The sequence below is a fragment of the Sinohyriopsis cumingii genome, chromosome 1, assembly GCF_028554795.1.
Source record: "Sinohyriopsis cumingii isolate HCF-2022 chromosome 1, ASM2855479v2, whole genome shotgun sequence".
NCBI classification, from domain to species: domain Eukaryota; kingdom Metazoa; phylum Mollusca; class Bivalvia; order Unionida; family Unionidae; genus Sinohyriopsis; species Sinohyriopsis cumingii.
This window is the reverse complement of record NC_142961.1, coordinates 4,712,147-4,739,712: the sequence shown is the minus strand read 5'-3', so window position 1 is coordinate 4,739,712 and position 27,566 is coordinate 4,712,147. Positions and strand designations below refer to the sequence as shown.

General features: G+C 38.2%; 1 protein-coding gene across 1 annotated transcript in view; it reads right to left on the bottom strand.

Moving 5' to 3' along the window:
• Positions 1 to 1,940: 1,940 nt before the first annotated feature.
• The window catches only part of LOC149806341 (exosome RNA helicase MTR4-like), a 76,543-nt gene continuing 50,917 nt past the window's right edge, over positions 1,941 to 27,566 (bottom strand). The window contains exons 20-26 of the mRNA XM_089951784.1: positions 24,777 to 24,869; positions 24,080 to 24,175; positions 18,771 to 18,934; positions 17,294 to 17,456; positions 13,683 to 13,845; positions 9,801 to 9,905; positions 1,941 to 3,499 (exon numbers count right to left, since the gene is read on the bottom strand). Of these exons, the coding sequence (XP_089807910.1) occupies positions 3,447 to 3,499; positions 9,801 to 9,905; positions 13,683 to 13,845; positions 17,294 to 17,456; positions 18,771 to 18,934; positions 24,080 to 24,175; positions 24,777 to 24,869 (837 nt within the window). The 3' untranslated portion in view covers positions 1,941 to 3,446. The remainder of the gene's footprint in view (positions 3,500 to 9,800; positions 9,906 to 13,682; positions 13,846 to 17,293; positions 17,457 to 18,770; positions 18,935 to 24,079; positions 24,176 to 24,776; positions 24,870 to 27,566) is intronic.

The following is a 27,566-nucleotide window of genomic DNA, read 5'->3' as shown; positions in this document are numbered from 1 at the left end:
CACTTTTATAACAACAAACTCTACAACATGAGAAGAAACATTATTTCCTTCAATGATATCAGCTTCAAAATATTTCAACATTTGCTCACGATCAAATTTGTTGATGAAACTATAAAGTCTGCCTTCTCAAAAACAAGCAGAAATAGATTCTTCTTTCGATACAAATCACTTACCATTTAGTACAGCAGCAATACTGTTGTTGGTCAAACAGCAATTTACATATATGTTTAGTGCTTCTCTGTCGTATCCAACGATAAGAACAAGCTTGATATCATTTTTATCATTGCTCATAAAAACTTTAATTGCATCAAACAGCAGCTTCATATTTAAGATTTTTGATCTGACAATACTTGTTATTTCGTCTGGCATTTTTATTACTCTTATAAGATAAAAGTTTTATGTCTACTGTCACTGATAAAAATGATATGTTTCAATGACTGTCTGATCTTCGAGCTGATCCAGATAAAATTGAAGATTCTAATAGACTGACAACATCACATCAGCATCTACAACAATCACAATTTGATCTTAAAACATATTTGTTTCCTGTATCTGATGATCAACTTGCCGATGAACAAGGTATTATAACTCAGCATGATCAAGTTAATATTGCAGCGCAATCACGATATAATGTCAGATATCATCTTGCAAAAAAAAAGATTTTAAAAAATCGATTTTTCTGTCAAAGATCATCAGATATTTTGGGATATGCCAAATCCGTTTATGTATATTGGACAAGTCGATGTTTATGGTCAAAAATATGAAATTTGATTTTATTTTTGTAAACTTGGTGAAGATTTAACAGCAGATCGAAGACAACATAATCAACTACAAAACAAGTCATCACTGTCAGGTGGAAAGATGACTAGTAACTTAAGAATGTCAGGTCAGCGAGTGCTAGACCTTGAGACAAGATATCCACCTATCAATGTAGATAGCTCACAAGCAGTAAGTTTTGCCCAATTTAATGCTGTCAACAATAGTAAGTTGTCAATAACTGGTGGAAAGATGACTGGAAATAACAAAAAAGAGTATAAAAAAGATCGTAAATCTTAAGACAGAATACCCCCCACCCCAACTTAAATAATTCACAGGTGGTATGCTATGTACAACATAGTTCAGTCGATAATTATAAGTAGTAATTATCTGGTGGGACTATGACTGGCATGTTAGATATGGGTAGGAAATTATTATTTAATACCCAACTTAATAATATAATTTTGATCAATAACGATTCTGTAACAAATGTAATGTGTGTCAAGAACAACTTTGTAATAAAATCCGGCAATATGATGACTGGCTCGTTAGATATAGGACCGGATAAGACAACAAGGTCATATAATGCAACTGCTGGATATGATATTACAAATAGATCTTGTGCTGACCTGAGATCAATTACTGCAACAAGCAGTGCTTTTGATATAACAGGTCGAGCTGCTGATGCACTTTAGGTTTAGCAAACCGATGGTACAATTACAGGTATGCTAAACATGGGCTCGAATAAAATAACAATGAATTATAATCCGGTTGCCCCATTTGATCTAACAAATAAATTTTATGTTGGCGCTGAAAGAAGTGCAGCATCAGCAAGTGAAATTACATTTGCAGATGCCAATTGTCTTAAAAAAATCCAGTGGTACAGTTACAGGTGCGATCGATATGGTTGATAATAAGATAACTTCTACGTACGTGCCTGTATGTATCTACATCCAATCTTACCAATAAACAGTACATGGATAGTGTTACCAAACCGCAAGCAATTGATGGTAGTACGAAATAAGCTAAACTAGTGTCGGTCACATTCCACATCTTGCAGATACTAGAAATAATTGTTGGGGTTTTGTAGCAAGTGCATCATGTTATTATTTGGAGAATAAGCCAGATTATGCGTTTGGGTTTAGTAGCCCTCTATCTGATGGGTAAGAAACACAAAATTCAAAAACATCTCTAAATCTTTATTTACAAATTTACATTGTATATTACACTTTTTTAAGACACCCTCCTGCTGCAGTTGAATAAGCTGATAAAATACAAATCTAAATTTTCAATCCAAATGATTATATTGTTCTTGTTGGTGTAGTTGTTATTTGATATGAAAAGTAGTGCACTTTGAAATATGTACTTAAAAAACCCAATGGGAATATGGCTTCTAAAAGATACAGTAATCACCACATGACTCTTGGCCTGATTGATTTGTTAACAGAACTGTTAAATCCAATAATCAGGTTTAAAAAAAATTAAATAAATGATGCAGCAATGATCACGTCAATTAAATATTTGTAAAAATGCATTCATTACCATTACCAATGCACAGGCATCAACTCAGAATACAAGAAATCTAATTTTAGTAAAAATGAAATTTACAAAAATAAATATCCTTAACTGACTTTGTTTCACTGATGTTGGTACAGAGCACCTGACTTTAAATACCTATATCTGACTTTGTTTCGCTAATGTTTGTAGAGAGGACTTGTTTTGGGGTTACGTACGGTACCACAATACCAAATGAGCCAATGTTATTGCATCCTGCAGATGTCCTCAAGATAATCATTACTATTATTAGTAAATAAGTGAAGAATATACCTTGAATTCAGCAGAATGAAGCAATAAGACCTAAACAAAACATAAAATGTTAAAGTTTCACCGTAGCTTTTCAATAGGACAACAAAAGTAAATGTGTGTGACTGAGCCAATTCTGAAAATGGCACTAAAATTTCCTGTCATTTCATTCCAATACAATTATTATTCTAACCTACACTGATATTTTTCATATGTTCTGTCCAACTTAACTTTTAGTGACTAACATAAGTATGATATTCTTTATGCTGTAAAATTCTTAAAAAATGTAGATGAAGATGAATGAAGAAAATATACAAGGAACTTGATCAGTGCAGTGTTGCTGCAAACTCTGAAAGAAACAACATTACTGGTAGCTGTTAAAAAGTGATACTGATAATTGTTAACAGAACAGTATCTGAGTTAGGGCAGGTTGTTGTGACTAGGGACTGGTATAAAAATAAGGGTTTGAAGTATGGGATGGTGTCAAGACATGGCTACTGTAGGCCAATGTGGGGATTGGGGTAAAGTAACAAAATATGACGATATAAAAAGGGATGAAAATATGGGCTAAGTGATGAAGCTAATGTTGCTGCAATTCCTTATCGTTCGAACTGCACATGAATATAACTTTTATGAACCTGCCACTTTAAATGATTACTGTTTTTATGTTTTAAAAGGCAATCTGCCAGACTTCTTCACCACAAGATGGATGTCTGGAATGATTACTGTTTATATGATTTAAAAGGCAATCTGCCAGCCTTCTTCACCAAAAGATGGATGCCTGGAACATCTGCTACTAGCAACTCTGACCAGAATTTTTTTCATATGAATTAAATCTTCACTGGTCTAATGTAACACTTGACTCATCCCAGAATAATTTGATCTCTTCACAAGTACAAACTGGCAGCAAACACAATGTCCCTCTTGATTCTACGAATTCCTGAAACAAAAAGGTACATTACCATAACACTTAAAAAATAACATTTTTCATTTTTTTGCATAAGGCAGGAAATCAATTAAACAGATATTTAAATAAAGATGATACAATTAGGAGTGAATGTAAAAGTAATAGGTACAGATGGTCTAGTAGCTGTACACATGCTTTTCACCTCTGGAATCATGTATTTAATCCTTATGCTATCCTTATGAAATTATTTATACAGCATGGAATGCCCCCTCTCAGTGTTTAAACAAGTGTCCTTTGAAGGGACCAATTCTTCCTTTTAACTGAGTGTGAATGGTATTTTTGATATTCTTCAGTTATAACATGATTTTCAAATTAGCTGCTATGGTGGACATACTGGTTATCAGATTGGAACCATTTTCATTGGGGACCAAGTAGGCATCATTAGAAGTCATTTAGTCAAATCCCCATGTTGATATATCCATCCATTTGAGATAAGTAAAGATAATATTTTCAATATGTCACCATGGTGCCTGTATTAAGTGTCAGTTTGCATCATTTTCATTTAGTACTAATCATACACCATAAGAACTCCTCCCCATGCCAAAATGACATCTCATTTAAACAGGAGTAGCAATAACAATATTTTCAAGATGGCCATAATGGTGGACATCAGATCAGCACTATTTTAATGTAGGACCAAGAAAAGTATGAAAACCCCATTGTGATATAATTTTCCATTCCAGTTAAGTGACAATAACAAGATTTTCAAGGTGGATGTTATAGTTGCAATTGTGGGCATCATTTTGGACCAAGAAGACATCACATCTTTTCTTGAAAGCACAAGGCTGATGCCATCTCAGAGAAGTAGAATCAATAAGATTTCCATTTGCGGTAGCCATACTGGAGGTCAGATCAGCATTTTCCTTTATGACCAACTAGACATCACAAATCTTTCAGTTGAAAACACCACGCTAATGACCATTATTCCAGAAAAGTGATGAGAAATTTAAAAGATGGCCACCTTGGCAGCCATGTTGGATGTCTCTGCAGCATTGTTTTCATTTAAATATCATGAAAAGTCTTGTAAGGAAAACCCATATTGATAACAATCATCATTTAGGAGAAGTTACAATATCAAGATTCTCAAGGTGGTGACCATATTGGCTCTACAAGCAGCACCATTTTTATTTAAGGCCAACAAACTACAATAAGAAGAATTCTGGTGAAAAGGACTGTGTCAATATGACTTTTCATTCAAGAGTAGCAATAAGCTTTTCAAAAAGGCTGATGTGGTGGCCATACTGGATGTCATTTTGGCACAAATTTAATTTTTGTTCAACTAGACATCATAAGAAGTCTTCTGGTGAAAACCCTATATTAGTAAAGTCTTTTCATTTGGGAGAAGAAACAATAGCAAAATTTTCAAGATGGCTTCAGTAGTGGTCATATTGGGTGTCCATGTGCTATCATTTTAATTAGTTTCTCCATGTAGTTTAGGAGGAATAGTGATAAAAAACTTGTGCTAACTGACAGGTGTCAGATGATAAACTCTTTTTTATCCAGGAATCAGCAGAACTAAAGATTACCTAAAAGCAAAACCTAACCATAGTTATATGGAGAGACAGGCAAAGGTAACAAACACTATATGCTCTACCCGTGTTGAGGTAATTAAAAAAATAATTTTGCTAACTTGTCTATGTGTGTTTCCCAAATACTTTCAATATTTAACCCAACATGTAAGAATAAGCCACATAAATGGACATGCACTTGAAGTAGTCTAACTTACAAAGATCATTTACCAAGGAAGAAAACAAGAGTTAGCTACCCCTTTGATGGTCCAGGCAAACAGACACAGTGATAGCTATATTTTCCCTACATTACATACCTGAGGTACAGTCAGACTGACAGACACAGTGACAGGTATATTTCCACCATATTACATACCCGAGGTACAGTCAGACTGACAGACACAGTGACAGCTATATTTCCACCATATTACATACCTGAGGTACAGTCAGACTGACAGACACAGTGATAGCTATTTACCCCCGATATTACATACCAGGCATATAGTCAAACTGACAGACACAGTGACAGCTATATTTCCACTATATTACATACTTGAGGTACAGTCAGAATGACAAACTGTTATAGCTATTTTCCCTTGATATTACATACCAGGGGTATAGTCAAACTGACAGACACAGTGAAAGCTATTTTTCTTGGCATCCGTCTGTCTACGGGAGACGATGGCGTAGCTCCAAAGTAAGCTTTTGTCTATCCTTCTTTCTAGCTCTCTTTTCAGCCTGTTTTATTCTTCTCTCTTCCTCTGCATTTTGAACTCCCTGCCTGACAGCTAGGCGCCAGCTAGAACGGTTGTTTGCACAGCTCTCCTAGTCGTTGACATTGATGTTTGCCATCTTCATATCCTTCTTGCAAACATCTTTGTAGCGCAGATGTGGTCGTCCAGTTGGTCGTGCACCTTCTGCTAACTCCCCATATAACAGATCCTTGGGGATGCGACCTGGGTCCATTCTTTTGACATGGCCAAGCCAGCAAAGGCGCCTCTCACTGAGAATGGAGAACATGCTGTTCATGTTGGCATGTTCAAGAACCTCTGTGTTGGGTACTTTGTCCTGCCACTGGATGTGCAGAATGCGCTGCAGACATCTCAGGTGGAAGCTGTTGAGTTTCCTCTTGTGTCTTGCATAGGTGGTCCATGTTTCGCTGCTGTAGAGAAGTGAGCTGAGTACGCAGGCTTGGTAGACACGCAGTTTGGTCTTCTCTGTGAGGTTGGGGTTGTTCCAGACTTTCTGGTTAAGTCTGGCCATCACTGCTGCCGCCTTGGCAATCCTGCCGTTCACCTCAGAATCAATGGAGACTGAGCTGGAGATGTTAGACCCGAGGTATGTGAAGTTCTCGACAACTTCCAAGTTGTACCCATCGATGGTGACAGAGGGAGGGGAGTCTGTGTCCTGCGCCATGACGTTCGTTTTCTTCAAACTGATGGTCAGTCCAAATTCCTTACAAGCATGGGAGAGGCGGCATACCAGCTGCTGCAGTCCATCTTCCATGTGTGATGTCAAGGTTGCATCGTCGGCGAAGAGCAATTCACGGATGAGTACCTCTGTGACTTTAGTCTTAGCACGGAGATGGGCGATGTTGAAGAGCTTGCCGTCAGCCCTGGTATGGATGTACACTCCCTCGCTGCAGTCCTTGAATGCGTACTGGAGAAGCATGGAGAAGAAGATGGCAAAGAGCGTCGGCGCAAGGACACAGCCTTGTTTGACTCCGCTGATGACTGGGAATGCTTCAGATGTTGCGCCACTGAAGCACACTGTGCAGTGCATGTTCTCGTGGAACGACATGATGACAGCAAGCAGACGTGGAGGGCAGCCGATCTTCTGCAGGAGTCTGAAGAGTCCACTCTGACTAACCAGGTCAAATGCCTTCGTCAGGTCTATGAAGGCAATGTAGAGGGGCATCTGCTGCTCGCGACACTTCTGCAGCTGACGTAGTGAGAAGATCATGTCTACAGTTGACCTGCCAGCTCGAAATCCACACTGGGACTCTGGGTAGACGCAGGAGGCTAGGATCTGCAAGCGCGCCAAGGCAACATGGGCGAAAGCCTTTCCAACGATGCTGAGGAGGGAGATGCCCCAATAGTTGTTGCAGTCACTACGGTCTCCTTTGTTTTTGTACAAAGTGACGATGTTGGCGTCACGCATGTCCTGTGGGATGTATCCCTGTTCCCAGCAAAGGCAAAGGAGTGTGTGTAGGGGCTGGAGCAGTGCTGGTTTTCCGCTCTTGAGGACTTCAGGCGGAATGCCGTTGCTTCCAGGAGCCTTCCCACAGGCAAGGCAATCGATGGCTCTTCCGAGCTCTTCCAGGGTGGGCTGTGTGTCTAGCTCCTCCATGACAGGCAGGTCTGAAATGGCGTCCAGGGCAGTTCCAGTGACATTGTTTTGGGTTTCATATAGCTCGAGATAGTGCTCAACCCATCGCTGCAGTTGTTTCCCCTGGTCTGTGATGACTTTGCCCGTCTTGGACTTGAGGGGGGGGGCGGTCTTGTAGCGGGGGCGGGGGGGCATGTCACCTTTTTGATACCCTCATACATTCCTCTTGTATCCCCAGTGTCAGCAGCTGTCTGTATACTGTTGCAAAGGTTCAGCCAGTAGGTGTTGGCACAGCGGCGGGCAGTCTTCTAGACATTGTTCCTTGCAATCCTGAGGGCTTGTAGTGTTCTGGGGCTAGGTGCAGCCTTGTATGCCAGGAGAGCTTTCCTCTTTGCCTCAGTCACGGGCTCCATCTCCTCCCAGTTTGCCTCATACCAGTCGACATTCTTTCGCTCCCTCTTCCCGTAAGCTGTGATGGCTGAATTGTACACAGAGTCATGGATATGGGACCACTTGGAGTCAATGGTGTCATCAGGTGTCACTTTGGTGAGGGCTTCCTTCAGTTTGCTGATGAACTGCTGTGTTTTCTCTGGGTTGCTTGCACAGCAGGTGTTGATGCATGGGTTACCCTTCTTCTTGGCATGGTGCAGCTTCTTGGGTAATATTCGCACCTTGCTGGCCATGAGGGAATGGTCCATGTCACAATCGGCACTGTGGTAGCTGCGGGTGAGGAGGACACTGGCCAGTTCTGCACGCCTGGTGATGACGAGGTCTAGCTGGTGCCAGTGGCGTGAATGTGGGTGTCTCCATGACACCTGGTGGATCTCCTTGCATTTGAAGAAAGTGTTGGTCACACATAGGCTGTGGAAGCAGCACATCTCCAGCAGTCGCTGACCATTCTCGTTGATCTTGCCCCTTCCGTAAAAGCCGAGACAGGTGGGCCAGGCCTCATGGTCAGCTCCCACTCTAGCATTGAAGTCTCCTAGTAAGTAAAGGCTTTCATTGTTGGGGATACTGGATATTGCCTGATCCAGAGCCTCATAAAACTTGTCTTTCTCCTCGTAGGTGGAGCAGAGGGTTGGGGCGTACACGCTGAAGATGTTGACCGGGCCTAAGGATGTTGACAGCCGGAGGGCAAGGATTCTCTCAGTACCTGATGATGGAGGTTCAATGAAGGCGATTAGCGTGTTCTTTATGGCAAAGCCTACACCATGCTGCCTAGGTTCATCCGAGGGCTTCCCCTGCCAAAAGAACGTGTAATTGGCTTCCCTGATTGTGCCGCTGTCAGCCAGTTGGGTCTCCTGGAAGCAGGCAATGTCAATGTTCAGTCAGGAGAGTTCTCTGTCAATGACGGCAGTCTTCCGTACATCGTCAATCTGTTGTAGGTCAGCGGTCAATCCAGGACACATGGTCCTGATGTTCCAGGTTGCAAAACGAAGAGTTGGAGTCTTCTTATTTCTTCTTTTAGTCTTTCCTGGTGCGGAGTTTTGTGGCCCACTTGTCGAGATGGTTCTCTAAGCTCCACGCACCCAGTGAAGCAGGCAGGCCATGGCGGGCAGCACCTTACTGACTGGGGGCTGCCCAGCTTGAGGCGGGTGGTAGCTGTCCAGTGAGACCTGATGATCTCTCCCACCATCAGAAGTAACCCTTGGCACCTAGCTCTACGCCAATCGAGCTTTGACTTAGAACCGGTAAACTGCTACTTCTTGTGTTGTGCCGACGCCGTACGACAACGCTGGAGTGTCCTCTCCAGTGGAGCTATGAAGCCTGGACAGGGTAGTATGGAGAATCAGCTGTTGTCCATGAAGCAGATCCTCCCTCTCCACGCAGCTGGTGTGCCCAAGGGAACGACGAATGTCAATACAGCTTGGCACCAACGGTGTCGCATGAGTTGCCGGAATGACATTGAAGTCAATGTCAGACCACTTTAGGGACTCCATCTCCGGATTTTCTGTCGGGGTTTACTCCCTTAGCCTTTCCCATGAGTGGGTATAGCCACAAGGCAGCAGAGGTTTGGAATCGGAGTTTTCCTTCTCCTAGATGAGCTACCATCCAAGGTTTACAAGTCCCATCTACTTGATAGGACTTGGGTAGTGAAAGCTATATTTCCACTATATTAGATACTTTGGCTATATTCAGATATTGATTATATTTATAATGAAATATCACATTCCTGTAAATAACTATATTTAAAACCACTAAATGAAAGAACAAATTTCATTTTATGCTTAATTCTGTAAAAGGGATTTTTTCTTCTTGCATTTTCTTATTTCATCCTAAAATGTTTTCAACCTGCAAATTTTTCAAGGCCTAAGTGTTATATATGGGTTTTTGGAACTACTTCAAAACGTAAAATAGTTTCCATTGGGAAAAGGTAGAAATATATCATGCTACTGACTGAAACTGTCTCATGGCGATAAATAGTAAAGCCTACTAACCTTCAGCAAACTTGTTCTCCAGTTCTGTATTCCCTATTGCTCTAGCTGCCTGACACATCTGTCGCAGTGTCTCTTCAAGCCTCCTCATAGCTCGAATAATGCTGCCTGTTTATTTACAAAAACAATGACTAATAATACACAACGAATATTGTTAGGTATATTTATATTATGTGCTTTTGTCCATGATTGTAAGTTGTAAAAAGAAAGTTTACATTGCTAACTTTTGTGCATGAATGTAAATTGTAAACAACATTTATATTGGTTGAGTTCAAGGTCAGTCTTGGTTACAGTTAGACTACATTTTTCCATTGGAAATGTTCATGTTCAATTATGTTGTAGGTCTATTGAAAATGTGTATAAACAGGGCTTTGATAAACAAATAATTCACTCCTGTTTTAGATCAGTCTGTCAGACTTAACTTGAAAGGATTATTGATTTAAATATTCATTGGAATTACTTAAGTGTTCACTGACATTTGGATTAAGACACTACTTTGGATTTACCCAAAGTTTCAAGGTGTTCTGCTGAAAACCACGAGATTAGTGTTGTTCATATTCTATATCCAGCTCTTAGTCCAAAGGGCAATAACTCTAAAAAGAATCGCACAAGAAGCATGATTTATCAACATATGCATCTTCAAATGATGGACATAAACATGTACCACTATGATTCATCAAAACCTGTTAGACTAGTTGTGTGAAGGCAGTAAATTCAAATTATGGACATGTACAGAGTTTCATTTATCAAAACCTGTTAGACTAGTTGTGTGAAGGCAGTAAATTCAAATTATGGACATGTACAGAGTTTCATTTATCAAAACCTGTTAGACTAGTTGTGTGAAGGCAGTAAATTCAAATAATGGACATGAACATGTACCACTATGATTCATCAAAACCTGTTAGACTAGTTGTGTGAAGGCAGTAAATTCAAATTATGGACATGTACAGAGTTTCATTTATCAAAACCTGTTAGACTAGTTGTGTGAAGGCATTAAATTCAAATGATGGACATGTACAGAGTTTCATTTATCAAAACCTGTTAGACTAGTTGTGTGAAGGCAGTAAATTCAAATGATGGACATGTACAGAGTTTCATTTATCAAAACCTGTTAGACTAGTTGTGTGAAGGCAGCAAATTAAAATGATGGACATGTACAGAGTTTCATTTATCAAAACCTGTTAGACTAGTTGTGTGAAAGCAGTAAATTCAAATGATGGACATGTACAGAGTTTCATTCATCAAAACCTGTTAGACTAGTTGTGTGAAGGCAGTAAATTCAAATGATGGACATGTACAGAGTTTCATTCATCAAAACCAGTTAGACCAGTGTGAAGGCAGTAAATTCAAATGACGGACATGTACAGAGTTTCATTCATCAAAACCTGTTAGACTAGTGTGAAGGCAGTAAATTCAAATGACGGACATGTACAGAGTTTCATTCATCAAAACCTGTTAGACTAGTGTGAAGGCAGTAAATTCAAATGACGGACATGTACAGAGTTTCATGGTGATCCAGTACAAACTGAAATTACCTGCCTTCGTAAGATTCTGTCATGCACTGAATTCAGCTACAAGACAACTTGGGTAATAGTTGCTACACAGGAGAAAAGTGGTTTGTTGCTACGTGCATTTTCAGATAAAACATGTATTCTTTACCAAGTTTCATGGCAATCCATTGAAAAATTTGAGACTATTTGCATTCACAAGACTTTGCTGACCTTGCTCTTTCAGCTTTAGATAAATTAAGGGAAACAACTCTTAAAAACCTGGGAGAACACAGTGATTTGACAAAATGCACATTGCCTGAATATCATAATATTCACCATGTTTCATGGAAATTTATTAAAACAGCACGACAATATGCACCAAAAGACTGTCACTCACTGCATTAAATTACAATATTGCAGGACTACATGCACCAAAAGTCTGTCATACATTGCACTGACTGACAGTACAGCAGGACAATATGCACCAAAAGACTGTCATACATTGCACTGACTGACAGTACAGCAGGACAATATGCACCAAAAGACTGTCATACATTGCACTGACTGACAGTACAGCAGGACAATATGCACCAAAAGACTGTCATACATTGCACTGACTGACAGTACAGCAGGACAATATGCACCAAAAGACTGTCATACATTGCACTGAATGTCAGTACAGCAGGACAATATGCACCAAAAGACTGTCATACATTGCACTGACTGACAGTACAGCAGGACAATATGCACCAAAAGACTGTCATACATTGCACTGAATGTCAGTACAGCAGGACAATATGCACCAAAAGACTGTCATACATTGCACTGACTGACAGTACAGCAGGACAATATGCATCAAAAGACTGTCATACATTGCACTGACTGACAGTACAGCAGGACAATATGCACCAAAAGACTGTCATACATTGCACTGACTGACAGTACAGCAGGACAATATGCACCAAAAGACTGTCATACATTGCACTGAATGTCAGTACAGCAGGACAATATGCACCAAAAGACTGTCATACATTGCACTGACTGACAGTACAGCAGGACAATATGCACCAAAAGACTGTCATACATTGCACTGAATGTCAGTACAGCAGGACAATATGCACCAAAAGACTGTCATACATTGCACTGACTGACAGTACAGCAGGACAATATGCACCAAAAGACTTTCATACATTGCACTGACTGACAGTACAGCAGGACAATATGCACCAAAAGACTGTCATACATTGCACTGAATGACAGTACAGCAGGATAATATGCACCAAAAGTCGGTCATACATTGCACTGACTGACAGTACAGCAGGACAATATGCACCAAAAGTCGGTCATACATTGCACTGACTGACAGTACAGCAGGACAATATGCACCAAAAGACTGTCAAGCACTGCATTTAACTACACCAAAGCAAGGCTACATGCACCAAAAGTTGGTCATACATTTCACTGAACGACAGTACAGCAGGATTATGTGCACAGAAAGACTTCCATACACCAAAAGAATGTCATCCACTGCACTTAACTCCAATAACTGCAGGACATTAACTCCAATACAGCAGGACATTAACTCCAATAACTGCAGGACATTAACTCCAATAACTGCAGGACATTAACTCCAATAACTTCAGGACATTAACTCCAATACAGCAGGACATTAACTCCAATAACTGCAGGACATTAACTCCAATAACTGCAGGACATTAACTCCAATACAGCAGGACATTAACTCCAATAACTGCAGGACATTAACTCCAATAACTCCAATAAATGCAGGACATTAAGTCCAATACAGCAGGACATTAACTCCAATACAGCAGGACATTAACTCCAATAAAGCAGGATATTAACTCAATACAGCAGGACATTAACTCCAATACAGCAGGACATTAACTCCAATACAGCAGGAGCAAAGTGATTTATAGATATGTGCATCACCAGGTGATGATCACAACACTTACTGAATTAATTGAAATTGACTGAAAAATGTCAGACTCTTTGTATTTACAAGATTCTGTCAAACTGCTTTCAGTCCAAATGTTTAATAACTCTTAAAATCTGCAGAAGCAAAGTGATTTGTCAGTATGTGCACCTTCAAATAATTACCATAATATTTACCAAGTTTCACAGAAATCAATCAGAAAACGCAGACTTAGTTGTGCTAACGAGAATGTATGCTAGACTTATATGAGGATTCATACAGACCCTTAGTTCTATAAAGAAACTTGTTCTGATGCCACAACAAAGAGTGTAGCTTTATGCATTACAAACAATCCTGTGCCTATTTGTTTCCAGTTTTGCTAAAGAAACTGACTTCACTTCCAGAACTTTCCTGTACAAAATTCCTGTTCAAGATGTTTAATGTATGAGATTTGGTCCTTACCTTCGAATATATCAGTCATTTTACAAATCTGTGCAAATGACGCCCCTTTACACCAGGCATTGACAACATCCATCATCTGTGGCCTGAAGCTTCCAACATATTCCTCCTCATCAATCTCCAGCTTGGCCTCTTTAGTGACTCGTGCTATCCGCCTTGCTGTGTCCTAAACAGTGTGCATATGACAAGAAAACTATATTTCTATATAATTATACATACATCATACTCTAATCTATGACTGTATCTATCCATCAATCTATCAACATTATCATCATTTGTAAAACCAAAGAGATAGAGTATGAAGACTTGCTTTATGAAGACTTGCTACCTCAAATATATAAATAATTTAGCATGTAACAACTTACTTTTTTGATTACTTATCAGGCTTTTAGATGGAAGACAATTACATGTAATTACTAAATTGATCCAAAATTTGAAGATAACTGAACCATTGACAAATTCAAAAAAAAAGTCTTAGATTAATTCTTGTATTAATTTTAGTACCAGGTCAAGACTTCTTCTATAATGGCTAAAACAGCTAAAATTGCAAAAAATATTCTATAATTCCATCCATCAAATGTTGATAATCTTTAGGAATGTTTCTTGATTCAGATTTTATTTAAAAATGGCATAAAACAATTTGTGTGTCTGTGAAAAGATCAATATCAGAAGTTCACTTTCAAAACTCTGTGTGAATAACTAAAAAGTTTTGTGGTCAAAAAGTTGATGAACTTGTACCAACTGACAAAAGCAAATTTAGTCAGGCATTTAGTGCAACTGAGCTCTATCATAAACCAAATTTAAAAAATAATGCCAATTTGGTACTATTCTATCACATCTCTTGACTTAAGGCAACTATCAATTTGGTACCATTCTGTCATTACATTTCAGGCAACTGACAATCTGGTACTATTCTATTACTAGACTTCAGGCAACTGACAATCTGGTACTATTCTATCACTAGACTTCAGGCAACTGATAATTTCGTACCATTCTATCGCCAGACATCAGGCACCTGACAATTTTGGTGTAATTCCATAACCAAATCTTATGGAACTCATAATATGGTGCTATTGGTGTGATGGTAAAAGCAGATGTGCTAACTCAAAAGCATGCTTAACAAGAATCCTAGATTCAACTTTTCAGAATCTAGACAGCTCATTAAGAATGTAAAAGACATTCACTAAAAGTAACAAACTTCTAAAATGATCATAGTGCATCTTCCTAAAAGTATATTAATGAACACAGTAACAATTACAATCCAGTGGAAATAAACAGAGTATACATTCCTCCAATTCCAGAACCCTGAATTTCCTTCAACATGTCAGTCTAAAAACAATATCCAAAAACATTACTTTTCCCGCTTCTTACGTCTCTCTCCACCACTTTCCACCTATTTAAAGTCTAATCAACTGGTTTCTTCTTATCTACATACTGTTACATACTAAAAAATGATATTCTCCAACTGTGTGCACAAAGAACATCACTGTTAAAATTTTGCCCCCAAAGTTTAAATTTTTAAAAATGTTATCAATATAATTCAGAAAGCAGAATTTTCACTAAATGTTTTTAACATTTTCACAAAATCCAGAGTGTATGTCATCTCTGTAAAGGCAGATTTAGATCCTCTCTGCCCTGGGTCCTTTGACTGGCTACACAATTTATTTCTCTAAATTTTTAATACTAAGACAATTATGACCAACTCTATTTTTAAGTTTATTCCTGAACATACTCCTGTATATTTTTTCAAAATATTTGATGAATTTTTTTAAAATTTTGCCCCATATATCAATAGTTCATGAACAAACACTCAGGCAGAAAATTGAAACAGAGTTTCTTAGTATATTTAACAAAAAGACAAGGATGATTGGCTACCACCAGCATAAAGACAAGGGTGATTGGCTGCTACCAGCAAAAAGACAAGGGCGATTGGCTGCCGCCAGCAAAAGGACTGGTGATTGGTTGCCACCAGCAAAAGGACAAGTGTGATTGGCTGCCACCAGCAAAAGGACAAGGGTGATTGGCTGTTAGCAGCAAAAGGACAAGGGTGATTGGCTGCCACCAGTAAAAGGACTGGTGATTGGCTGTTGGCTGCCACCAGCACAAGGACAAGGGTGATTGGCTGCCACCCAAGGTTAACCTGTCATGACTTGCTTGAAAATGTAACGCTGGTCATAACCACTGTACCAATTCACTGCAAAGAAAGCTATTATTTGACTGAATAATTCTCATTGTTGGCTGTTCATATCATATGAACAATCAAGATGCAAGAACAAATGATGAAAATACAAAGTTTAAATTTAAAAATTGCCAAATGTGGATGCCACAGTATATCCTTATAACTCAACTCAAATAAGCTTAAAAATATTTAGATTTGTCCATTACTTTTCATGTATTTCATTTTTAATGGCAATCAAGGTGCATCAAACTGACTATACTATAGTTCATTTGGCTCAGCACTGTTAATGATAAATGGATCTGTAGTTCAGTTCATTTTCATTTGATCATCTTTATATGTTACTAGGATTACAAAGTATGTTTCGTGCATGACTCTGAAATATTGACATATAGAGCATCAACACTCACTTGATACATGCTGAATCAGAGTAGTCTATGCACTCATTTGATACATAGTCTATGCACTCATTTGATATATGCTGAATCAGAGTAGTCTATGCACCCATTTGATATATGCTGAATCAGAGTAGTCTATGCACCCATTTGATACATGCTGAATCAGAGTAGTCTATGCACTCATTTGATATATGCTGAATCAGAGTAGCCTATGCACTCATTTGATATATGCTGAATCAGAGTAGTCTATGCACCCATTTGATACATGCTGAATGAGAGTAGTCTATGCACTCATTTGATATATGCTGAATCAGAGTAGTCTATGCACTCATTTGATACATGCTGAATCAGAGTAGTCTATGCACTCATTTGATATATGCTGAATCAGCGTAGTCTATGCACCCATTTGCTACATGCTGAATCAGAGTAGTCTATGCACTCATTTGATACATGTTGAATCAGAGTAGTCTATGCACTCATTTGATACATGCTGAATCAGAGTAGTCTATGCAACCATTTGCTACATGCTGAATCAGAGTAGTCTATGCACCCATTTGATACATGCTGAATCAGAGTAGTCTATGCACTCATTTGATACATGCTGAATCAGAGTAGTCTATGCACTCATTTGATCTACGAAAAAGTCCATTTTGATAAAGGATTGAGCAGTTATGAGAACCATCACAGGTTTAAAAAATCATTTTTACATCATGTCATAAAGATATATTTAGTAAAAACTGAGAATAATTTATACAGAACTAGATGATGCTGATAATGTTTGTTTACCTGAGGCATTTAACATAACCGCTCAGTCATGTACCAAATTACATAACCACTCTTTATCAGCATGTATTGAATGAGTGGTGTTTTTCTGTATGTTAGGTAAATGGTACTCAAATCATTAGTTCATGAAACATGTTATCAACATTTGAAGATGCTCACTTGAAAATTCAGTTACAGACGTGGATAACATTTATGATGCTTAGCCAAATGAACTACAGAGCTTGAAATTCACAAGAGAAAGAATAATTGTAACAAACCTGCATTATTCGAAGAGGCCCAGCCAGTTCTTCTGTAAGTTTTGGAGTTTCTCCAGAATTTTCTTGGAACACAAAACAGCTCATCAGTGCACAGCTTTGCTCTATTGTCAGTTCATTGAAAACTCCATTGAAAACAAGTTCTGTAATAATCAGTTCATCCACACTGAAAATTAAAACAGTGATACTGTATCTACTATGTACAAGTTAAATCCAACTCCAAACAACACAAATCATGATCTGCCATCACATAATACACCAGAATATCGGGGCCTAACATTTGTTCTACTGATTATTTCTAACAAACTGCAGAGACCCAGATCTGCCAGTGCACTGTGATGGAAGATCTGGGTATCTGCTGACCAGCTCATGTCATTGTATCCATAATAATAATTCCATCAAAAATATGAGCAATGATCCAAAATTTTCGAGAATGATCCATAATTTTCTTTAATTTTTCTGCCAGATTCTATTCAATTCAAATACTTAATTTCTAGTTAATGTGCTCACACCAACTCATCAAACACTATTTTCCAAAACATTTACATATGCTGGACATGTCCAAAGAGTCTGATTTTTAATTACCTTAAATTAACCTACTCAATCATAACTTTAATTAAAGATAGCAAGTCAACCAAGCAAAATGAGCTTTGTTTCACAGATACAGACAATTGTGGGGAAAACGAGTTTCAGAGAATTCCTGAATTCGCACATAGTGATATCCTCAAGGATGATAAGAAGTTTCACTATTACTTGCAATAAAATCATGGTATCAATATTTTACTAATTGAACAATGCAAAACTTGAGTTCGACATAGACGATTGTCTCACGAAATAAATGTTGCCTGTGTTTTATAAAGGAATCTTGTTTGGTAGTGTATCAACAGTTTGTCTGGTTCCCTGCTTTGTAGACTCCTTGTTTTAAAAAAATACTAATAAACATCACTCCAGGAACCAGACTAGTCAACAAAACAAAATGCTGTGACGTAATACACAAATGTTTTCATGTAACGTGTTGGCTGTTGAAACCAATTAGAATCATGTTATCAATCTATCAGATGTTGGAATTTTGAAAATAAATGTAATTTATAGATAATAATGAACAACTTCATCAAAAAAGTGCTTTATTGACAATTATTCTCGATGTGTTTATAAAACGAGGATTTAGTCATTAAACAGCCCAGTCCCCCCCCCTCAAACTCTGCAGTTCTCTGGATGTCTAGCAGTTTGTTTTGAAGCCCTTTGTTAACTCGTGCCCTTGCATATAGTGCAGTCTGTTTTTGGACCCCAATGTGCGCGAGTTATCAAGGGAGAGATGTAAGTACTTTCATCATGTAGAATACAAGGCTATCCACAATGCCATTCAGCTTATTAGTATGGGCCATACACAGTGCCATACACAGCAGCTGCTACACCATTTTGAAATCTCTTCAGAGATGTCATTTATAATTTTGATCACACAGAACAATTGTGTACTTACCTACTGATTTCACATGCTACCCGGCCCTTGAGTTCTATCACATCCGAAGCAGTACAATAACCCAAACGACGCAAGACTCTCTTCCTGCACTTTAGTTCATCCATCTGCAGGAGGGACTTTTTCTTCTTCAACTCTGCCTTGAAAGCCTTCACTTCAGATCCAATCTATATGGATGATACAACATATTTTAATACATGCCAAAAGTTTTCACACATAACCACAGTATTGTGGCTTTTATCAATAACAGCCTGTTGCTAGAACAAAACCAAGCTAATCTACACAAGCAGGCTGAAATGTGTGAGAAATTACATTAATGCACCCAGAGGTAATTATATGACACAGAGGTAATTATATGACATCCTGCAAGCAGGCTGAAATGTGTGAGAAATTACAATAATGCACCCAGATGTAATTATACGACACAGAGGTAATTATATGACATCCTGCAAGCAGAGATGCGACAACATACTTAGAAAAAAAGTTGTCAGAAAGGCAACCCAATTCACCTGCACATTACATTGGTGTTTGTCAGTCTCTGGCAATATCTGATAATGCACATACAAGAAGAAAAAAAATAATACATGAAAAGTATATTACTCTGACCTACTTTCCATGATGCTGAAATGTGTCTGAAATTTTGGAACTGTATCCTTTATAGTGATGGATTCTAACTCTTAACTTTGAAAGGTCACTGAAGAAAGCTAGCTATTGAAGAAACAATGCTTTAGGGAGTCATGTTTCCTGCTCCCACTCATCATGCACTTTCAGAGAATTAAGCCTTCTTGCCATTATGTCCACTTATTCTATGAAATATTTTATATGTTCCAGATGTGCAGGTTCAACAGAACTGGGTTTGGATTAAATGGCTTTTGCTGAGGTAGTTTAAACAGGTAAAAAAAGACTGTTATTTGCCTTGGAATTTCAGCTATCAAGTTCAACTTGTCATTTTTCCATGATTTCTTTTCCACTTCAGAGAACCAAGTAGGTTAAGATTGCACTTTGATTCTCTCATGTCTTGCAGAGCTGACGAAGGCTGAGTGTATGTATCCAGATTATTCCCTTGTATGGAAAGTCTCCTCTGACCAGGCTTTGACCTAAACCCATGAGTAGTTGGTTCCAGTTGATACAGATTTGACTGAAAACCAAGGGGCAACTTGACCATTCAGTTAGGATCAGCTGATTCCTACACTGTGTCAGGCTTGAATGTGGATTTGTCACTTAAGACAACACCTGAGAAACCCCAAACCAGGAGGCAAAGTAAGGGGGATTAGGTGCCTCCTGTCTTCAGAGATATTTCATCACAGTAGAGTTGTTTTGTAAAGAATGAGTACACCCTTCCTTATAGCATCTCCTACCACCAACGAAATGCACTCACTGTGGCCTTCATCTCCAGAAGACTGATGTGTAAATAGTTGGTCATGAGGAGGTCACAATCCACTGTCTTCTGGAGATGCTGACATCTGCATAAACTGGCTCCTACTCGCTGGTCCTATAAGGGAATGCCATAAGCCAATTAAGGTTATCTCATTTGCTTGGATACGATCTCAGCGAGAGGATGATTTCAGGTCACATTTTTGAGGAAAAGAGACCCAGTTCCAATCCGTTTTGAATTCTATACCCAAGTGGTAAAATCTTGAGATGGTACTTGACATGTAAATCCTAGGCCGATCTGACTGAGACAAGAGCTACAAATGTGATATAGAATAAACTGAACATGGTGCTTTTGTAGGATGTCAACCAGTTAGTTTCAAATCACAAAAGGACACAACACTGTCAATAATAAACATGAAGACACCTGGACTCGTGTTTAAACCAAAGGGAAAGTCCTTGACTTCAGATACCAAGTATCTCAGTTTTAAAACAATATTAAGAACAGTGTTGATAAACCATCTGGGTATTCTTACCATTCCAAATCATTATGCCTGTATGGGCAGATTGAAAAATGGATCTATAACCAGCTAAACACTGATGTTGGCCTCCAGCAGCAAAAACCATCTGGAGCAACATCCCAAATGTTGAATTGCTGCAGAACATGCACTCAGTACAGATTGCTATGGATATCTGTTATTAAAGATAACACCATAAAAGGAGGCGATGTGAAATAACATGTATCGCCCATAAAGCAGCAGTGCACTGTCCCCTCTTATGCTGGAAAAGTTGAATTCCTCTCAGCAGGATACAAGAAAGGAAGTGCAATCATGGCAGTATGGTTGACTGGAACAAATATAAAGGAAATGTCCTCTGTTATGCATAGCGCCCTTCCCATTCATTTTATCTTGGCAAGGATACTGATGTGAGTACATGAAACTGACTCTTAGATGGCCTATTGCAAATGTTAAATGAAGAAGATTAACAGATGCAACGATGGCCTTTGGTAAAGAAGTACCAAGTTACTCTGTTACTACACAAGCCATGAAAGACCGACTCCCCAGCTCAAGTGCCAGCCAGGTTTTTGACTCATGGTTTTAGGCTGTGTTATTTATTATTTATCATGTACAGTCAGGCATTAAACAGGGTCATCATCTGCAAGTTGCAGAGCCTGCAATCTACCAGGGAACTTTGTCAGTGGACAGTTGTTTACAGTGTGTGACATAGCTGTAGAGCACCACAGCTACAGGAAGAGTCAGTGACCTGGCCCCATAGGAAAAGGTTGACTGCATAACAACCCTGTCCTGTCCAGAAACGGTTCAGCGTGGTCCACAGATGTCATGGAAGATTGAAGCCAGGATGAAGGACAGATGGCTCAGCTATGAAGGAGTTGTTTACAACATCTGTTGAAGACCACTCATCACTCCATGCCAAAACAGCTGTCGTATCCTCCAGCAACAAACCTAACCAGATTGGATGTCTCGAAGCCAAGCAGACTGCTGGATGTGACGTGGTGTCCATGTAGAGTGGAAGTTTCTCACTGGCATAAACCAAAGCCATGAGTTTTCTGGTTGCTTCCTGGCAATCGAGATGTAGAGTAGGAATGTTGCTGAGTACCAGCAGCCATGACAAGGAGTAGAAAGTAGTGTTCAATAAATTATGCACATTGTTGTGTTGAGCTTGGTATGGGATAACTGAGCCCCAACAGGAGCGCAATACTCTGCTGCTGAATAGACTGTTTTGAGATTGATGAAAAAAATCTAGCCATTTGATATGCCTGCAACTCAACCTGTCTCTCCACCTGAGGATGTTGAATCAAGTCATTAAGCCATTTGACACTTATCTTAGATGGCAACAGAAAGATCTATAATGGTCATGGACAAATAATAACAGGGTTCCTGCAGACTTAAACAAAAACAAAATCCATGACTTTTCCAAAACTTTTCCGGGCTATTTCACAAAAATCAAGGACCAAAATACCTTGCATTGTCAAGTAAATTAATATAAAGCAAGATATATATCAATGAAAAATACACTTGCATGAAATGAAACTGTTTATTGATAGTAACTGTGATATGTTTGAAACAAGTTTTTTAATTTGTGTTCGGTGCATTGTGAATTTAGCAGTTAGCAAATTTTTCGAACTCCACTGTCCTAAGTTCCCTGACTTTTCCAAAACTTTCCAAGGTTGTGAGAAATTCCATGACTTTTCATGGCTCTATCATTTTATTTTTTAAATTCCAAAACTTTTCCAGGATTCCAGGACCAGCAGGAACCCTGTAATTAGTAATGTAATGCACTGAGTATATAATGTTGCCTCAGTACTGTGATACAATCTTGGCCATGGACTACTATGTGTCTCTCTGGGCAAACAGAACCTGTGGCACTATACTGGTCACAGACTGACATGTGTCTGTTGTGGCACCTGGACACTGTGGCATTATACTGTCCATGAAACGACATGGATCTGTCATGGTACTATGGCACTGTTGTACTATTCTGGCCATAAATTGATATGATCCTACACTGGATAAAGACCATGTGATCTGCAATGCTGAAGTCAGTGTTATGATGCCAGGGCAGTATATGTGTCATTGGATCAACATCACCTGTCACATCAGGCATAAGAAAAAGTGATATCAGAATTAGTTTTGCCTGTTTACAATTTATATCTGTTAGCAGAGTGAAGTCTTGACAGAAATTAACCAGTGTTTCCTTTCTGATGGTGCCAAGGTCATAAAATGTCCATGGTCTGGGCATCCAAGAAAGAAACATTGCCATAATCAGTCCTGTAATAAGTCATGGTGGGTTGTACCATTTGACATGGGTGGCAATGGAATTGAACTGAGAAAGATATGTAATAGGTATGGACTAATTCATGGCTATGGAACAACCCTCTATTCTATGGAAGATCACTCTTGCCTGACTCCCACCTATGTGAGCAAACAACTTTTAGCATTATTTTTTATAGATAAAACTTTAATTAGGAATTGATTTGCCAGGCTGTGGCCATACTTCTTAGGAATTAAAATCAAGCCTCCTTTGTCTCTGACATTTATTTAAGGACAGGAATAATGTTAATATTAGTACCTCTGCCTCATTTGTCAACCAAACCAAACTGTAGTTGAGGCTTTGATGCTGAAGCTAAGACAAGCAATCAAGAGTCATATTGAAAGCATTTTGGTCTGCTATAAAACTCAGCATGCACCCAACTTATTATGTTTTAAACATGACTTGAATAAAATTTGCTGCAGGACAGCTGTCTGTTCAGGTGACTAAAATAACCAGAGTAACATTCAAGTGGTCAAACACACCACACAATTCTTCACATATTGACTGGTTTTCAATTTGATACTGGAAAACACATCTGCTTATAAGCAAACAAAAGTCTAAGTTATTGATTTTGCAGTTATTAGTTACAAACATGAAGTTGTCTGTGTCAGTTATGCATAAAGGATTTATTCAACATAATCTTTTGTAAACTCCCACTTTGTCCTTCTCAAGATCAGTGATAAGTACACAAGCAATGACTGAAATAATTACTTTTAAACAGTATGTATCTTATTTTCATTTAAGAAAACAATGCACATGCCCAGGACTAAATTCTTGCAGTATGGTATTTGCCTGCGATACTGGACTCTTACTGTAGCTTTTGTCTTCTTACATCAAAGACAACAGCATACTGATTGAGCAATGCATTAGGAACTACAGTATAACATAAAGTGAAACATAACATGACACTGGATTTTATCCTTTTTTCTTGACAAATAAATACAGTCAAAGCTACCAACCCTCAACAATATCTTGTGAGGTTCTGGTTTTCCCCATCTGTTGTATTTCATTAACAGTTACCTCTTCTAAGCAGTAACCTATATTAAAAAGCTGTGATTCTTTCTTAGTTGGCTGGTACAGAAATGGTAAACAAAATGATTGTCACTTACTTTTGCCTTCTCCTCATACAAGGAGTACCATTCCTCTAACTTTGGGTCCTTGGCCAAGGGATGTGAGTGTAGTCTGTGCTCAAAGGCTTCAATTTTCTGGAAACAGAAAAACAGAGAGCTTGAAAGAAGAAAATATGCACAAATGACCAATCCTTTTTTTTTAAAACATATACAACACATTTGTATTAATTACTGTAGATTAGTATATACATCACATTCATTATTAGTAAATGTAGGAAAAATTTGCTTTTCATTTCTTTTTAAAATGAATCAGCATTAATTCCATGATGCTGAACATCCAAACATAATTGGGGAATATCATGCTCTTTCTTAAAAGAGGGGGTCATTGCAAACCTCCTTCCTATAGGTATAGGGGTAGGAACTTTGTCCCTGAGCCTCTGTGAGCTTATATTTTCAAAAACAATCATCTATGTTTATTCATCTTTCCTATCAACAGACTAAATTTATGGACTTAGTTGGGGTACCATTTCAATGTACTGAGATCCTATCACATATCTGAAAAAGAAATATTTTTTTATGCTTTCTTCATTTAAAAGATAATATCTCCAGATTCATTTTTATACCGTTATTTTCAGTACAGAGATTGCCTTAACACATACTCTTTTTTCTTACTGACACAAAATATCTTTTTACTTTATCTGTAGCTTAGATTAAATTCTGAGGAATATGTGCTAACCTTCACTATATCCTTAAGTCCTTTCTCCTTAATACCCATGTCCTCTACGGGGTCAATAAGGGGCAGCCCATCTGGAAATCTCTTTTGCACCTCCTGAAATATTTCATGATTTAGTTATTCTTAAAAGTAATCACTGACTGAAAGAAAATGATAGCATTTTTGTACAAAATAAACAAGATAAATGGTGATAAATTTGCTCACATAAACATGTCCCCACCTCACCTGTACCTTACCCTTTCAACATGATGAGTATATTAAAAAAATAAAACAAGTCCCTTGATGCTCTACTGTCAAAACAAGAACTTCCAAGAATTAAAGATAGACCAATTCTTCTTTTCAACTGCTGAGTGTTGAAACCATCTCAAAAAAAGATTTCCAAATTATCCACCATGGCAGCCATATTGAACCTAAGAGGGGTACCATTTTCATTTAGGCCTTGATGCTGTAGCTAGGACAGGTAATCATAAGTCACGTTGAAAGTATTTTGTCTGCTGGACCTCCCATTCAGGAGAATAGTGAAAAGATTTTAATCTCTTTATTTTGGCATTGATAACAAGAATTTCAAGATGGACATTGTGGTGGCCATACTGGACAACAGATCAACACAATTTTTATTTAGGATCAACTAGACATCCGAAGAAGTCTTTTGTCAAAAACCCCATGTCAGTATGATTTTCAAGATGGCTTCCAATGGTGACCATATAGGATATCACAAGAAGTCTTTTGGTGAAAGTCACTGGGAGATCTAACAGTAACAACATTTTCAACATGGCTTCCGTGGTGGCAATATTGGATCTCAGATCAGCACCATTTTCAATAATGATCAACCAGACATCCTAAGAAGTCTTTCACTGAAAGCCCCATGCTGATATGACCATTCATTCAGGTGAAGTAACCAAAATGAGTTTTTCAATATTGCAAGTCATGATATGGCACCATTCAGGACCAACTAGACATCATAAGAAGCTCTTTATTAAAAATAACCATGTTGATACCATCATCTATTGAAGAGGTATAGCAATATGGTATCCATGGTTGCCATAATGGATGTCCAAGCAGCACTCTTCTCGTTTAGACTCCACATGGCAATCAGATAAATGTGTTTATAAAGTTTTCTGGCAATCCTCCATGTCATTTAGGAGGAGCAGTGATAACAAGCTTGTGTTAATGGAGGGATGGGGAATCTCAATGTAGTTTCAAAGTTATATTCTGGGGCTAATTGTTTGTGGCAAGGGCAGACCCAGCCTGTGGTGTGTGGTGGTTTTGGATTTTTAACATTGCTTGAACAATTTTTCAGTCATATCGCTACGATGTCTGCAGTGTGACAGTTTATAGTGATGTCTAGCACTGGGGCATCATGACGCAGACATGTAGCATGATGTCCCACCCAGTCACCATATCCTGACACCAGGCTGACCAGTCCGAACACTAACCTCTTAATGCTGAGCGCCAAGCGAGGCAGCTGTTAGTACCATTTTTGTAAGTCTTTAGTATGACTCTGCCAGGGATCTAACCCACAACCTCCCGCATCCGAGACAGACGCTCTAACCACTAGGCTACCAGAGCGGTTCATCTACTGTAGTATCATTTACTTTTGTTGGGCTCAATTTTCGTGGTTTTGTTTAAAAAAGACATTTTCATGGGTACTTAAATTTGTGGTTTTGCCTGTCAAAGTTTGCATATTAGTAGGTATTTAATTTCATGGTTTAACCTCTACAAATACCAAAAATAAAAAATACAAAATAAAACTATGCCAACACAAATGGCAGTCACTTTAATGTTTAAAGCAATACTACCACCTCTATGAGCACAAAGTTTAAAGACCTGGCAAGTTCAATACTTGCACTGTGTTTTTGACCAAGTGAATAACATAAGTCGAAGCTGATACAGCCATCAACACCAATACAATACTTCCATTTCTATGAAGACAAATAAAACACGTCAAGAGTAATCACTTTTGCCATGTTTTCGTTGAGTGCTCAGCATTAAAAGAAGCCGTTGCAGCGAACAACACTAGGCCAATCAGTTATTAAAGAAGAATTAAAGTCACACTTCCACAAGCGGTATGCTAAACAGGTCATGGACGCCATTATGGAAAACGATGTTACTCATGATGATCAGTACACAGTATTAGTAAACCCTGCAACCTCATTCATCATGCCAATTCACACTGAATGGATAATTGCAGCTCACACGACAAAGCTGGACTTGTTTAATTCATCAATCTGGGGATTATTTATAAGAGAAGCATTTCTGAGTACCATGAGACTTGATTGACACAATGTTGAAACAGTGGCTTTGTCCAAGAATCTCTGAATTGTGAACTTTAATATTCTGTTGTAATTAGTGTACATACACAGTGTTTCATTAATAATAGTGTTTCAAGAAACAGTTACAGTATTTTACAGGATTGTTGTTCTTTTGGATTAAAAATACATGGATAAAATGAAATGACTTTCAGAAGGATTTAAATGTTTCAACAACAGTTGTACTTGAATGAAGGATCTATCTGAATAAGTATTAAATTTAATTTTAACAAACTTATTTTGTATTATTTTTTCTTTCATTTTCAGTGTTATTATTGTTTGAATACGTTATGCTTTTTCTCTCTTTTCTCTCTATCCTTACTTACCTCACATATCGATTTAAGGCAGTAAAATTACAGCTAATGAATACCTTTTCAAACATTGAAACAATATAAAATGGCTTATAATTCTTATTTCAAAAGGTTAAAATAAAAAATAAAACAAACACATTTACAAGCTAGTATTTAATTACCAGATTACAGTA